General features: G+C 44.8%; 1 protein-coding gene across 4 annotated transcripts in view; it reads left to right on the plus strand.

The window, feature by feature from the left end:
• Prom1 (prominin 1) overlaps positions 1 to 14285 on the plus strand; it is a 122263-nt gene that overhangs the window by 29777 nt on the left and 78201 nt on the right. For all 4 annotated transcript variants that reach the window (XM_029560520.1, XM_008826882.2, XM_029560519.1 and 1 more), the window contains exon 3: positions 10150 to 10205. In XM_029560520.1, the coding sequence (XP_029416380.1) occupies positions 10150 to 10205 (56 nt within the window). The remainder of the gene's footprint in view (positions 1 to 10149; positions 10206 to 14285) is intronic.

The raw sequence follows: 14285 nt of genomic DNA on the forward strand, positions 1-14285 counted from the left end.
TCTTTATACTTTCAATTTAAATTAAACATTTTGTCAGGGATTCTGCATAAATGGTACTCTCTTGTACTACATCAGGAGGTACAGGATGTCAGTTTGTCCCATTGCTGAAATTAAGTTTGATATTTGGCTAAGGTGGTGTATTCAAAATCAAACATTTTAAAACATTTTAACGTATAAATTGTGTGTGTGTGCGCGTGCACCACGATACACATGCGGAGGTTAGAGGACAGCCTGTGGGGATTGGTCCTTTCCTTCTACCTTATGGATCATGGGGATTGAACTCAGGTCATCAGCCTTGGTTGCAAGGCAAATAAGTGTCTTTACTTGCTGAGCCTTTTGAAAAAAAATTTTTTTGTCTTCTAAATTTTTCCATATCCTATTCTATTTTCCGGTAGTCACTGCGTTTTTAGGGTCTGCGGTTTCTTCTTACTTTAATCAATCCTCACTATACTGTTTGGATCTTGACTGTCCACCAAAAGCCCATGTGGTCAGCTGATCCCCAGGGTAAGAAGTGATGGCAGCTTTAGGAGACAGGCGCTAGTGACAGGCTTTTTGGGTCATTGATGGTATGCCCCTGCAGGGTTTGTGGGACCTGGCCCTACCCTCTCGTTTCCTGCCCCTCCCTGTCATGAAGGTCCTCCCTCTGTGACTGTCTCCCTCATCAGAGGCACAAAGTGGTGGCCTTTCCATGGACTGCAGCCTCCATGTGAACCAAAATAAAACTTTTACCTTTATAAGGCAATTTTCTCAGGTAAGTTTTAGAACAATGGACTAATACAGTCACTGTTGTGGTTGTAAATGGAGCTGTTCCATTTCCTTCTTGACTGTATCAGGAGCATCCTGATACCATGTACAGGAGAAACCTGCACATCTCACTGTTTCCCAGAACTTCTTGGTAACTGTGAGCGTTCCGAGCGTGGATCAGGATTCTGATTCTGTGACAGTGAAGGGAATAAGGCTGGAGGCCTGGAGCTGTGGAGCCACAGGAGAGGAAAGGCTGTGCTTCTGGTGGCCCAGGAGGTCTTTTCTAAGAGCTCAGACATCATCAGTGGTCATGGTCAGGGATCATAAACCATTCCTGCTCATCTCTATGTTGGCCATAGTGCTTTCACCCCACAGTGAGTGGGCCTATGTAGAAAGAGCCTCCAAAAGAAATTGGCTTACTTCCTCTTGGAACTGACAGACGACATCCCTTCCCTCCCCTTCTCTCCATGTCCCTTTCTTCCCTTCTTTGCCCCCCTTTCCCTTCCCTTCCGTCTTCCCCCTTCCCTTCCTTCTTTCCTTCTTTGTGCTGGAGAGGGAACCCAAGGCCTGGCATACACTAGGCAAGCACCCTACCGCTGGACTGCATCTCCAGTACCCTTCTGGAGTTCTCTTTTGTGACATTAAGGGACTATGTGTAGAATAGAGTCAAAACAAATAAGATGGCTTCATGTTTATATTGGATTCCAGGAAGTTGCTGTAGGATCACCAGGCTCTTCCCATTCTCAATCCCGCTCTGAGTTTCAAACTCTGCTCTCAGCACTAGGAGGAATAGCTGGAGGACTTTGTTTAGATGCCGGCTCATGAAGTAGGGAACCAAGATCCAGAGAAGCTAAGCCCAAGGCCACACAGCCACCAAGTGGATGCTGGAATTCTTTACTCTTTACTGGGGTGCTAATTTCCTGTCACTCTTCATCTCCTCCTGGGCTTTTATTGAAGTAGTGCCAATCATTTGCAGTCCCTTGATGCTGTGATGTCATTTCATATTGTACCTACTGCTTCCTTTTCCTGAACATCCCTTCCTTTTAGTTGATATACTGAGCATTTTTAATTCTCTTTCAAGACACAGTGGCTCACACATCATCTAGTCTAGCAGATCCCTCTCTCCTTTACCTGCTGGTGTTGAACCTGTGCCTGTCTTCCCACACAGCCCTCCATTTCTTACTTGCTTACTATCTTTGGGTACTCTGAAAGCCCATTAAGCACAGACTGTGTCATCTTCAACACCTAGTACAGGGCCTGAACATACTTGGGCCAATTCAACATTTCCAAGAATAAAGTTGGACCGTATCATTATATATGTGAGGGGCCTTAGGTCCTACATGGTTTCATGACTGGCTCATCAGTTTAATCGAGCCAGCAAAGCAAGTACCAGAGCTAAACTCTGCATCTGCTACCTCTCAGACTCAGGCTCCTGTCCATTATGAACAGATGTTTGACAATATTTATCTTGGGTTGAAAAGTCCAGAGAACTCTCTGTAACCTTCTGCAGCTGTTATAGCAATTGATGCTGCCACCTTGGGAGCATTTACAAAGTGTCAGATACTGTTCCAGGTGCTTCACAGGAGCTGTTTATGCTGCTCAGAGTAATCCCACCAGGTCAGTATTTCTTCCCTTTTCACTAATGCAATTGAAGCACAAAGAGTTGAAATGAACGGCCCGGGTCCCTCCACAGGCACAGGGTGGCAGTGGTAGAACGGGATGGAATCCATGCAGGGGTGATAGTGGAAAGAACAGTGGATGTCAGCATTAAAGCCATCTTGATGGTGAGCTCCCTCCCCAGCAACTGTTCATCAGGTGATTGAATGCAGCTTCCGCAGCCATGTTGGGCCTCAGCCTCCTCTGCAAAGTCACAGAGGATTCCGAGAGATGACCGCTGTACACCTTGATAACACAAGACAGCAGTTAGTCTCTTTCTATTTTAGAGGTGAAGAAGTTGGGCCCAGAGAGTTTCTGCTCTTTGACACACATTCAAATGAGTCCCATCACTTAGTGCTGGAGGCAAAGCTAGAAGCCAGTTCCAGCTGATTCTGGATCATATGTCCTTCCTGCCTTGCAAACCTGCCTGAAGCATGTAGCTGGTGGATGATGGGAGGGGCATAGCAAGTCCTGTCCTTTGTGTGTGTGTGTGTGTGTGTGTGTGTGTGTGTACCCTGCTTTCCCTAAGAACTGGGAGAGTTAGAATTGAAGGGAGTTGATCTCTTAGGACAGAGGGACAGAGATTGGGGCATGCCAGGACAGGTGATTACAGTTCTTAGAAAATGTGATTGGACTAACTTATGTGATCTGTACTCCTTAAATTATTTCTCTCTCCCTCTTCCTTCCTCCCCCCTTCCACATATATGAAATAATTTAAGGAGTACAGATCCCTCCTACTCAATGCCATTATGGTTATCACTGGTACTTGGTAAGATTTTATGGCAAATAGACTCTGTTATGAGACATGGTGAAGATTGCTCCAGGTCACTTATCCCACCCAAGATATGGTAAAATATGGTTTACACTTACAAGAACCAGACTTTTTAGCTGTATTTTGTCAGGAACTATATCATATATTCTTTTTTTTTTTTAAAGTAGGATGGGTACGAAAGAATATGCTGATAAAGTTTTTTTTTAATTTAAAATTGTTAAAAATTCAAGTGATCTAGCAGTACATACAGACCATCCCCCCCCATTTACCCCCACCACAGGACAGTCTTTCTCTAAATCTCCTCTGTCTCCTGGAGGTCATTGTCACTGTTGAGCTTATTTTATATAGAATGAGATGGATCCTGATTGCTTCACATTCCCACAGCTCTGTCATTAAGATCATGTGATCTTGAGTGCAGATCATAACATGTAATTGAAACCACATGTCTTTGAAAGGTCCTCCAGGCAACCTTTTTCCCCATGAACAGTGGAGACAAAGGCTGTAAAGGGAATTACAATCTCCAGGGATGTTTTAAGGGAGGAAGTACACATGGAATCCATGAGTATTTTGGTTGTGGTCCTTATCCTCCTCAGAGTAGACTCACCGTGGGCTGCGATGCTGAGGCCCCAGACCCATGGTGCTGTGGAGAAGCCAGCTTCCCTATAGCTGCTTCATAATTACAGAGGCCCCTCAACTCTCATTTGTCTGAAAGCCAGTCTTGCCAAGGATGCCTGACTCCATGACACTTAGAAACCTTCCAAAGGCCTGTGCAACCTCATAGCTTCCTTTGAAGGAGGGGGAAATGACTGAAGGGTAGTCCAGTAACTGCCTAGTGTGGGTCAGACACCATGCAGAGTGGGCCCAGGTAAAGTAAGTAAACCACCATCCATGGATTGCTCTGAACACATGGTTAACCGAAAGCTGAAGACTGATGCCGGATGTTTCTACAACCTTTTTCCTACTTCATTTGGAGAGCAAGTTAGTATCATCATTAATCTAGTAAAAGCCGATTATCATTATTGTTGAGACAGGTCTCCTCATGCTCTGCAGGCAGGCTTCAAGCTCCCAAGCTCTTGTGATCCTCTTCCTCAGCCTCCTGAGTGTCAGGACTACAGGCTTGCATTATTGCACCCGGGCTCTGATTGTGTTTTAGATGAAGGGAAAGAGGCTCTACCTGATCTGAATATTTGATTATGAACTTGGAGATAATCTGATAAACCCGGCTTGGCTTCTAAATACCTGAAGCATCCCTCTCTTTATTAAATATCAAGTCAAAGGGTTTGGGTAGGTTGATGTTGGATTTGAAAGACCTCATCAAAGCATTCAATTGTACAACACTGGAAAGTCCAGGAAGGTTGAGCAGGAAGTGGCTGTTAAATGCCTGTTACTCTATTCAGACGGGCTCTGCCGCACTAGCCATATGAAAATGGGAGCCCAATAGCAGGCAGGTTCTGTCCATCCATTGTAAAGGATGCGGGCACATTTACCCTGCCATGGCTGCTGGAAGATGGCATTGGCATCCCCCTACCCTCAAAGTAGCACATAACCTTTCCAGGGGCATACTTTTTTAGTTCTGTCATTTCCAATGGAAATCTTTTTCAGAGGCATTTACTTGCATGCCTTTTAAATTGGCACCTACCAAATCATCACAGAGCAGGTGCGTCCCCTACTGGGCTATCTCCCTGTCCCCATAGATGCTGTCTTAACATGTCTCCATGATCCATTCAAAAGAGGATTTGCTTTGTGGCAAGCAGCGGGGAATGAATGTGTGCACTTATGTGTGCCTGAGTTAAAATGAAATGTTTAGGACATGATTCACTTCTTTTTTTAATGAACCTGTCAGTTATCAGAACTGATCACTGTTCTCACTGATTCAATGTAAACAAGTGTTTTCAAGTAATGTCTTGAAGACTCTTTAAACTTCTTTTTGCTAAACGGTAAACTGTATCAACATTTCCAACTATCCAGAACCTTCTGAATTTGTTTAATGAGATATCTTCTTGTTGAGAGAAGTTTCCATCTTACAGTTCTGAATGAAGAAGAGCATAAAGAAACATAAACCCAGATCCTACTTGCTAGGATGGAGGGAAAACCAGAAAGAAATGTAGTTACTTCTGTTTGCAGTTTAAGGTCCTTTCCCCAGGGGAAGTGCTCTGTGGGGAGTGCTGGTGGCTATGCATAAGTCACCAGTTTGTACTAACTGGCTCTGTGTCTTGATTTCTACTTGCATCCTCCTTCAGAAAGAGCTATGTGGATTCTAGAGCTGGGGCTCACAGCCCATCCTATGAATCATTTTGTACACACAACTCTTGGGGATGATACTGAAATCACGTTGGCCTCAACCACCATCTGGTGCATGCTTCCCAGAATGAATAATACTGTTAAATATTGAGGTGGTGCACACATCCTGGAATGAGTGGTTTATACTGGTTATAAGCATGTGTTTTGTAGAACAGGAAAATCCAGTCCATGGTAAAGCTTTTGAAGGCTTATGCACATATGTGAGGCCCAAGGGAGGCTCTCAGATCTTTGTAGACATGGGGATGGGAAGCAGGCAGGAAGAATGTTTTATTTGAGCTACACTGTACTTTAATGTGATTTTTACAGGTTTCAGTGGCTTTTCATGTGTTCTCTTTTATGACTGTGTCAGTTCAGACCTTGAATAAAGATGTCCTTTGAAGTCTTAGTTTACATTTGTGTTGATCTGTTGGCATCACCAAAGCCTCTGCATGTGACACATCTGCATATACCATTTCCCAAGAGAAAAGGGTTTTTTTCTGCATTCCGTGCTTGGTCAGAACATCAGAGAGTGTTTCCTATTGCAACTAACACAGTACCACAGTCTGGTAACTTACAAAGAAGAGAAGTTAATGTAGTTGCCTGGTTGGTGGTGGCCTACCTGATGACAGACTATGGAGGCGAGGCAAGGGCGTCACTTGGCAAGACACAGGTAGTGTGCTTGAGGCATCACCAGACTGGCACTTACAGTGGGCTCACCCTCACGATGATGTATCAATAGTAAGGAGGACAGCAGAAGGCCGATCACTTCTTAAAGGTCTCTCTTCTTACTATCTCACAATACAGATTAAATTTCAACACAATTAAAAAAAAGTTTTATATGTGTATTTGACCTTGTGGGATTACTCTAAGTACATACATGTGTACTACATGCATGCCTGGTGCCATGGAGGCCAGAAGAGAGCATCAGGTGCCCTAGAACTAGAGTTATGAGGTGATTGTGAACCCCCATGTTGGTATTAGGAACCAAACACAGACCTGGGTCCTCTGCAAGAGCAGCAAGTGCTCTTAACTGCTGATCCATCTCTCTAGCCCCTCAACACGAATTTTGAAGGGGACAGATATTTATACTGTGGCAGGAAGCATACTGCAAGAAAGGGTCTTCACTGGGGGCAGCTTGTTTTAGTTAGGCTAGTTACATCATTTATCATTTGCCGTAGCAAATAAGGCCTAATTTCTGTGATTTGGGGAGAGTTTGGTCTCCTTAAAACTACATTTATGGGTCTGGAAAGATGTCTCTGTAGTTAAGAGCACTGGCTGCTCTTGTAGAGAAACTGGATTTGGTTCCCAGCACCCACATGGTAGCTAACAACCATCATTAACTCCAGTTCCAGGGTTTCCAGTGTCCTCCCCTTTTGGCCTCCATGAGCATTCTACGAGTGCACTTACATACACGTAGGCAAAACACTCATACACAATAAGTAAATAAGTAAGTAAATAAATAAATAAATAAATATTTGAATTACATTTTGTGTGTGTACATGTGCGGGTGTGTGTATATGCACATACCATGGCATTTAGACATCAGAAGATAACTTGGGGGAATTGGTTTTCTTCTTTTACTAGGTGGTTCCCAGGTATCAATCTTGGGTATTTAACCTTGGCAGCAAGCACCTTTGCCCACTGAGCCATTTTGCCCCCCACCCCCTTTCTGAGACAGTTGCATTTTTTTTTTTTTTTTTTTTTTTTTTTTTTTTTTTTTTTTTTTTTTTTATCCCTGTAGTCCCAGCTGGCCTGGAACTGACTGTGTAGACCAGGCTGGTCTTAAACTCACAGAGACCTGCCTGCCTCTGCTTCCTGAGGTGCTAGGGTTAAAGGCATGCATCACCATGCCCTGCCAAGTTTCACTCTTAAACCCAGGCTGACCTTAGTCTTACTGCCTCGGCCTCTCAAGTGCTATGATTACAGGCATGAGCCATCATTGCGGGGCTCAGTAAAAATCATTTCTGTCCTACGGCTCAAGTCCAGTGTAGAAGGAGGAGGGGAGAGCCGTGCTTTGGCTATTCAGCCCTGTCCACCTGTGGCTCTGCCGTGCCTTCAGCGTTCAGAAGTTTCCATGGAGTCCAGAGTAATGGAGACTGTAGGAAGGACGGAAGTGCCTGTGGGAGCTTTTAGACACCAGGTCTGGAAATAGCATGCATATATGTACACGTTCATTCACGTTCTGTTGGCCACAACAGATACCACCAAATGGCAAAGGGACCCCAGGGGACAGAGTCAAGCTGTGGGCCAAGAGAGAAGAGGCGATGCATGACCACCGCGATGCAGCTGAGAGCTCATCATGCTCTATGTCACTCACTGAGGAACCAGTGGAAGAGAGAATAGAGTGCCGATAATAGTGTCAGAGCAGAGGTGACAGATGGGGGTGTAGTGTGTCCTACACCAGGCTCTGTGCTCAGCCTGTTTCTTGGGCAAAATACCTCTTGGCCTTCCTCCTCTATACTTTGGTAGTGTGTCTCTGTGCTCAGCCTGTTTCTTGGGCAAAATACCTCTTGGACTTCCTCCTCTATACTTTGGTAGTGTGTCCAGGAAGCTAACTACCCCCCCCCCCACCGCAGTACTGGGTATTATTGAACCCACAGCCTTGCATAGGTTAGGCAAATGTTCCATCACTGAGCCCTATCCCCAGCTCCTTTGAAATTTTTTACTTTGAGACAGGGACTCAGAACTTTTCCCAAGCTAGCTTTGAATTTGCAGTGTAGTCCAGGAAGAACCTGAGCTTGTGATTCTCCTGCCTCAGTTTCCCTAGCAGCTGGAATTAGAGGCCTGTGTTATGAAGACTGTTAACTTTTGAACTGCATAGATTTGTGTCTGGCCTCAGGTGTTCTTGATTTGCCTATCTGCCCTTGTCTTCTCTGGAATTTGGTCTAGACAGGAACAAATTGTTGAATTTATTCCCAAGTGCTGTGGAAAACCTTTTGTGGGTAAAGAAGCAAATTACAGGTGTGTTTTAAATAATATTGAATTTACTAAAATTACACTTTTATAAATCTAGTATTTGCAAGTTTCTACGTTGAACCTGAATATCATCTCATTCTTTTTATAAAATGGATACAGTAAAATAAAATAAGGTCTTGCCTTTTGATCAGTGGTAATTTAACACACAAGTTAATACTGAAGTTCTTAGCTTAGAACAGTGTGTGTTCAATAGGGTCCTCAGCCTCGGCAGAGACATGCCACACTCCTACGCTCTCAGTCTTGTTTCCAAGCAAACACAAGGGCCAAGGAGTGCCAGCTTACAAATTCTGCCAGCAAAATCTCAGGGCACTGAAGCGCAGCTTAAATCTGACGTAACTGTACAGGGGAGCGTCACTGGGCCCAGCTTGAGGCAGAACCGATGTATGTATTAAACAAAGCCAGTTAGGGAACAAAAATATCTTGAAGATGTGAGCAGCTGTCCTTGCTTCCTGCCCCTTCTAGGCTACAGTTTGAACCCTGGCCTCTTCCCCAGCATGGGCATTCTAGAAAGATGCCCATTCACAGTCCATCGCTCATGGTCCCATTTGGCACAGTTCGCAGGTGGTGCCCTTATTCTCAGTGTCTTGCCTTGAATTTGGTGGATTGTGGCTGTGACTTGAAACCTTCATCCTTCACCACCAGAGACAGGGAGGAGCCAGTGTCAGGGACTATTTCTCCCTCAAAAAGCCAAGGCTTGGGTCAGCTTGCTGGTTAAAGGTAGATGAACTGAGCCCTGAAGCAAGTGCTACTGGGCGTAGGGTTTGGGATGTGCAACCTGACTCAATCCAGAAGCTCTTACAACTTTGGTTCTCAAATACCCGTTTAACTCCTAATAGTTTCAGGGTCCCAAAGAAGTTCTTGTTTGTGTCCATTCATACTTGACCATATCTGAAGTTAAACTGGAGAATATTTTAGCATTTATTTATTCACAAACGAGAATATTTTAGCATTTATTTGTTCACAAACTGGAGAATATTTTAGCATTTATTTGTTCACAAACTGGAGAATATTTTAGCATTTATTTGTTCACAGTACTTGCTGCTTTTGCTGAGGACTTGGGTTCAGTTCCCAGTACCGATATGATGGCTTAAAATCTTATATAACTCCAGTTCCAGAGGATCTGACACTCTTCTGACCTCCGTGGGCCCCAGGTGCTCATGTGGTGCACATATATACATGCAGACAAAATACTCATAAACAAAATAAAAATAGCTAAAAAAAAATTGACCGCCCTCTAGTTCTGCCACTGAATCAAAAGTATCTGCCCTCTTAAATATTGGTAGCTGATCACTGCTGGGTGAAGGAGAAGTCTTCTTTAACGGAATGACTCTAGATAGGCTGACCAGGCTCCAGTGGAGGATCTCATACCAAGAGACAGCTGGGTATACAAACTTGACTCAATAGGCCTTAAAATGTGTGACAGAATGCGTGAAATACTGTGGGCGGGCTATGGGGGGGCAGAGAGGGGAGGTCTAAATATGATTAAAATGTATTGTATGAAATCCACAAAAAATCAGTAAAAATATACATTGAAAAAATGCTTATCCTCTTTAGCTTTTAGCCGAGGCTCATTAACTTAATTATCTACCTTAGGAAATAAGACTACTATTGTAAGAATCGGTGCTACCTATAATAATGTATAAGTATTTATAGGTTGCTTTTATTCCAAATATTCACTTTATAATTTTACTGAAAAATCTATTTTGTGACTTTTTCTGCAGATATTGTCACAAAACTCATACAGAGGAAATTTGACATCTCAGTCGATTACAAGGAGGTAAACTTTTGTTGTTGTTTGTTATTAAAAATGGCAGATATGAGTAATCTTGGCTGGTTTGAATACAAATCTTTAAACAACTATTACTTAATGTGTAATTCTAGTAAATCTTTTTGGCTAAGGAATTTTACAGACTATTTTATTACTGATAGGCAAAAGGTTGGCGGAGAATGAGCACCGAGGCACAGCTAAAACTCCATCAAAATAGGGTTTATTAGCAAAGGAACACATGGGACAGATTCCCTTCCGGGCAGGGAAAATGTCTGCCTGGGTCTTGAGCTGGGGTCTTTTTTAAAGGGAGGCTTCTTCTTCCTGCAGAAGGCAGGAAGATGTTTTTTTTTTTTTTTTTTTTTTTTTTTTTAAAGTTGCAGGGGAGTGGGAGAGTGGGACTGTTAAAACCTGTCCTCTTTAGAGATCAAAGGGGAAGCCTGCTGTGTTGGCCAAACAGTGGAGAAAAGTCTACTTCTCTTGACTTCAAAGACCAAGGTGCTTATCAGCTAGGTTCCCTTTTCTCAGGAGCATGACAAGTCCTTGGGATCCTGTCAGTGAGGGGGCAGGGCTATCTGAACCTTAACAATTACCTTATAGATCCCATTTGAATGACAGCAGAAATTTAAAAATTGTTATTAGCAGAAAACCAAGCTGTATGTTACTTGAAAACTCAAATTTCCTGAAAGGAAACAGGAAGTTGTTGCTGTTTTTCGCTAAGGGGGGAGAACTCCCTAAGAAGAATTGCTTAAAGAAGCGGTGACAGGGGAGTTTGTGTTAGAAGACGGTTTGACACAGAGCAACTTCCCATCTGTGTTGTGTTTATGGAGAACCTGCCAGGTGTGTGGACCTGCTTGGAACTGGAAGTGTGGGGAGGAGGAAGGTCACCCTGAGACATCCCAGGGGCAGGACCTCTTGGCTTAGGGAGAAGGAAAATCTGGAAATAAGTAGATCAAAGCGACTTGCAGCTAACAAAGAAAAATGGGCAATTCTGAGCAGACGCCCTTCCCAGAGGAAATGACTCTGGCAGGTGTGGAGAAGATAAGGGGCCTACCCTTGGGGAGTATTTCTGTTTGCATTCCATGCTGGGGAACTAGGTAAGTACAAAGGTCAGGTGTGAAAGAGGCCAGGAGGTGGTTTAGAGAGAAGTAAAAAAGTGAGTTGGGCGGTCAGGATTTTCAGAAAGCATCAAAGGTATCTACTGAACGCTCAAGGCTCTGCTAGTCACCCTGTTTCCTTAAGACCTAAACAGAAGAAGTTCCAAAATCCTTTGTTTTCGTTTGTTGTTAAGTGTAAGCCCCTGGGATCACTCAGACAGCTATTTGCGCGTTGAATGCAGGATGGTAAAAATTAGCGATATGTGTTTGTCATTCTCAGTACGTGGCAAGGTAAGAAAGATGCTGCTCTGGGGATGGTGTCAAGCGACCAGCGGTATGGGTCTGGATGCCAGTGAATTCAGGTAGTGCCATTACAAATGGTCTTATCAGAAGAAGTTTGCAATAATTGATACCAGGAGAGCAGCAACTGTGGAAGCCAGTTCCATCCAGCAGCAGGCTGACTCTGGGGTGGTTTAAAAGGGATCCACACTATCTCCTGCTCACAGCCCTTCCTAGGACTGTGTGCTGGATAGCTTTAGTGTCAACTTGACACACCTGGATGGAGGGAGCCTCAACTGGGGAATTGCCTCCATTGGACTAGCTTGTGGCCATGTCTGTGGGGCATCTTCTTGATTGTTGAGGATGTGGGAGGGCCCAGCCCACTGTGGGTGGTACCACCCCTGGGCAGGTGGGCCTGTGTTGTGTAAGAAAGCGGGCTGAGCAGAGACCAGGGAAGCAAGCCTGTAAGCAGTGATCCTCCATGGCCTGTGCTCCAGCTCTGCCTCCAGGTTCCTGCCCTGAGTTCCTACCTTGGGCCCCCTGATGAACTGTGACCCGGGAGATGTAAGATAAAATAATTCCTCCCCATGTTGGTAGTGGTCAGTGTTTTGTCACAGCAATGGAGAAACAAAGTAGGAGACTGAAAAATACTCTCCTTCTTCAGGGTCCCGACCTCAGTTATATCAGATTGGGCTGTATCCCATATGACCATTGCTTTACATTATCTTGAATGTTAGCATGCCTGACCAACCTGATACCCTCAATGTCATGGGTTCTTCTAGGAGTGGGTAGAAATTGGGACAGCACCTCCCTTGAATCCAGGCCTCAGAGGATGAGGTCTGAAGACCTTGAGGAGACTCAGAAGCCCAACAACTGTGATGTTGGCACTGGGCTGCCCTGTTCGTGGGGGTTCTTAGTGAGATAGCCCTTCTCTGCTTGCCTTGATATTAGGTTTGGGGACTTGGATTAAAAATCACTGGGATAAGGGGGGAGGTAAAACTGACCCATGTGAACAAGCTGATTCCTACCCCAGATGTGGAATTGGATCACTTTCTGGAGCTATCTAAGGAGAAGGGATTTCATTACGTATGTTCACCAAAGAAGCCAGGCACCTCTGAAGGGAGCTTTGGGATTGGACTGTCCCTGCATCCCACGCAGTGCCCGAGTCAACAACTGAAGAGCAAGTTGTTTGTTTTGTTTAGGAGGAACAAGGACCGTGGCTGGGGCAGACTGAAGGCAGGGCACCCTATAGGGTGGATGCCAGTGCACCACCTGCCAGGGGTCAACAGATGTGCTCAGACTCGCCCATGGGGAGACTCTGCTAACTAGCATACAGGTCAGCCAACCCATGGGAATGGTGAGAGAACTGATGTATCTATCCAGAAAGCCAAAGAAACGCTGGTTGAAGACTGCTTATGGGTCAAGGACAGGGTTGATTTCTAAGTATCCTAATCTTCCATGGTTCTGGGGAAAGCCTTAGGCACAAGGTTAGAGGCTGGTTGTTAGAGATCTACACAGAGATGGCAAAGGCTCAAGGGCACGAGTGGGCACGCACAGCATCTTCACCCTGGTCCATTGACTGGCTACTCAGCAGCGACACGAATAAAGACTGTCCAGGGTGGAGTCCTCACAGCTCTCCAGTCTCCATGATCATATTCAGGTAAGCCCCTCTGGTGGCTGAGTCAGTGACTTTTCCAGGTGACTTTTTATAAGGAAGCTAAAAAACTTTCACAAGCACACAACTGTTGTTCCATGAAGTGGCCCTGACTTTAGGAGGGAAATATGAGTTCTTTTCAGTAAACCCCCTTCAATCTGGACTTTAAGGGGATATTAACAGTAGCACTTAAAGGTCCATGGCCCCTCTCATGGAAGACTCTGACCCTTTTTTGGATGTATTTTCTCTTTTGCTTAATATAACGTGCTTGCTTAATTGATGTGTATGGACCTCTGTTAGGGGTAATGCAAAGGTACAAACAACCCAGGCCCTTCCTTCGAGAAAGAGCTGAGAGACCAAATCATACAGCCTGAGGTGATTGCTACAGGCTGAACTGTGTCCAAATTCCTGAAGTCGGTAGCTCTGGTGGAATGTGACTGTTTATCAGACATAAGATTTTTTAAAGAGGTTATTAGTAAAAAATGTGATCATTAGGGTGGGTTTTAGTCCATCAGGACTGGTATCCTTCTCAGAAGGGTTGTGACATAGTCACATGGGAAGACTGTGAAGATGAGAGAGTGGCCATCAAGCCCGAGCCAAGGGAGAAGCTTCAGAAATCAACCCTGCTGACACCTCAGTCTTGAACTTCTCAGCTTCCAAGACTGAGAAATTATCTGTTGTGGAAGCCGCAAAGCCGGTAGTTTCGGGGTTCATTTCTACCAGGTCGTTGCTTACCGCCACCAGCACCGCTCGCTTGACTGCTGTGTTCACCCCCATTCATTTCATTCCTCAATTACTTCCCCTTTCTCGTGCTTCCTCTGGGAGCAGGTGCAGGCTTGGGACACCCCCTGCTGCTCTTAAGAACTCCACTAGTTATAGAATGCAGACTTGGCACTTAGCAAGTGTTAGGTCATCACATGAGTTGTTTTGTGGGTTTGGGTCCCATGTCCCTGTCTGTGAAAGGAAAGTGGCTCAGCCATCTATCTGCCAGCCTCTCGGAGGGAGATGACATTCTGCCAATCAGAATTCACATTCCCCGTTCCATGGGACGAAAGCGCACTC

The sequence above is a fragment of the Nannospalax galili genome, unplaced genomic scaffold (assembly GCF_000622305.1).
Source record: "Nannospalax galili isolate Female #2095 unplaced genomic scaffold, S.galili_v1.0 scaffold271, whole genome shotgun sequence".
NCBI classification, from domain to species: Eukaryota; Metazoa; Chordata; class Mammalia; order Rodentia; family Spalacidae; genus Nannospalax; species Nannospalax galili.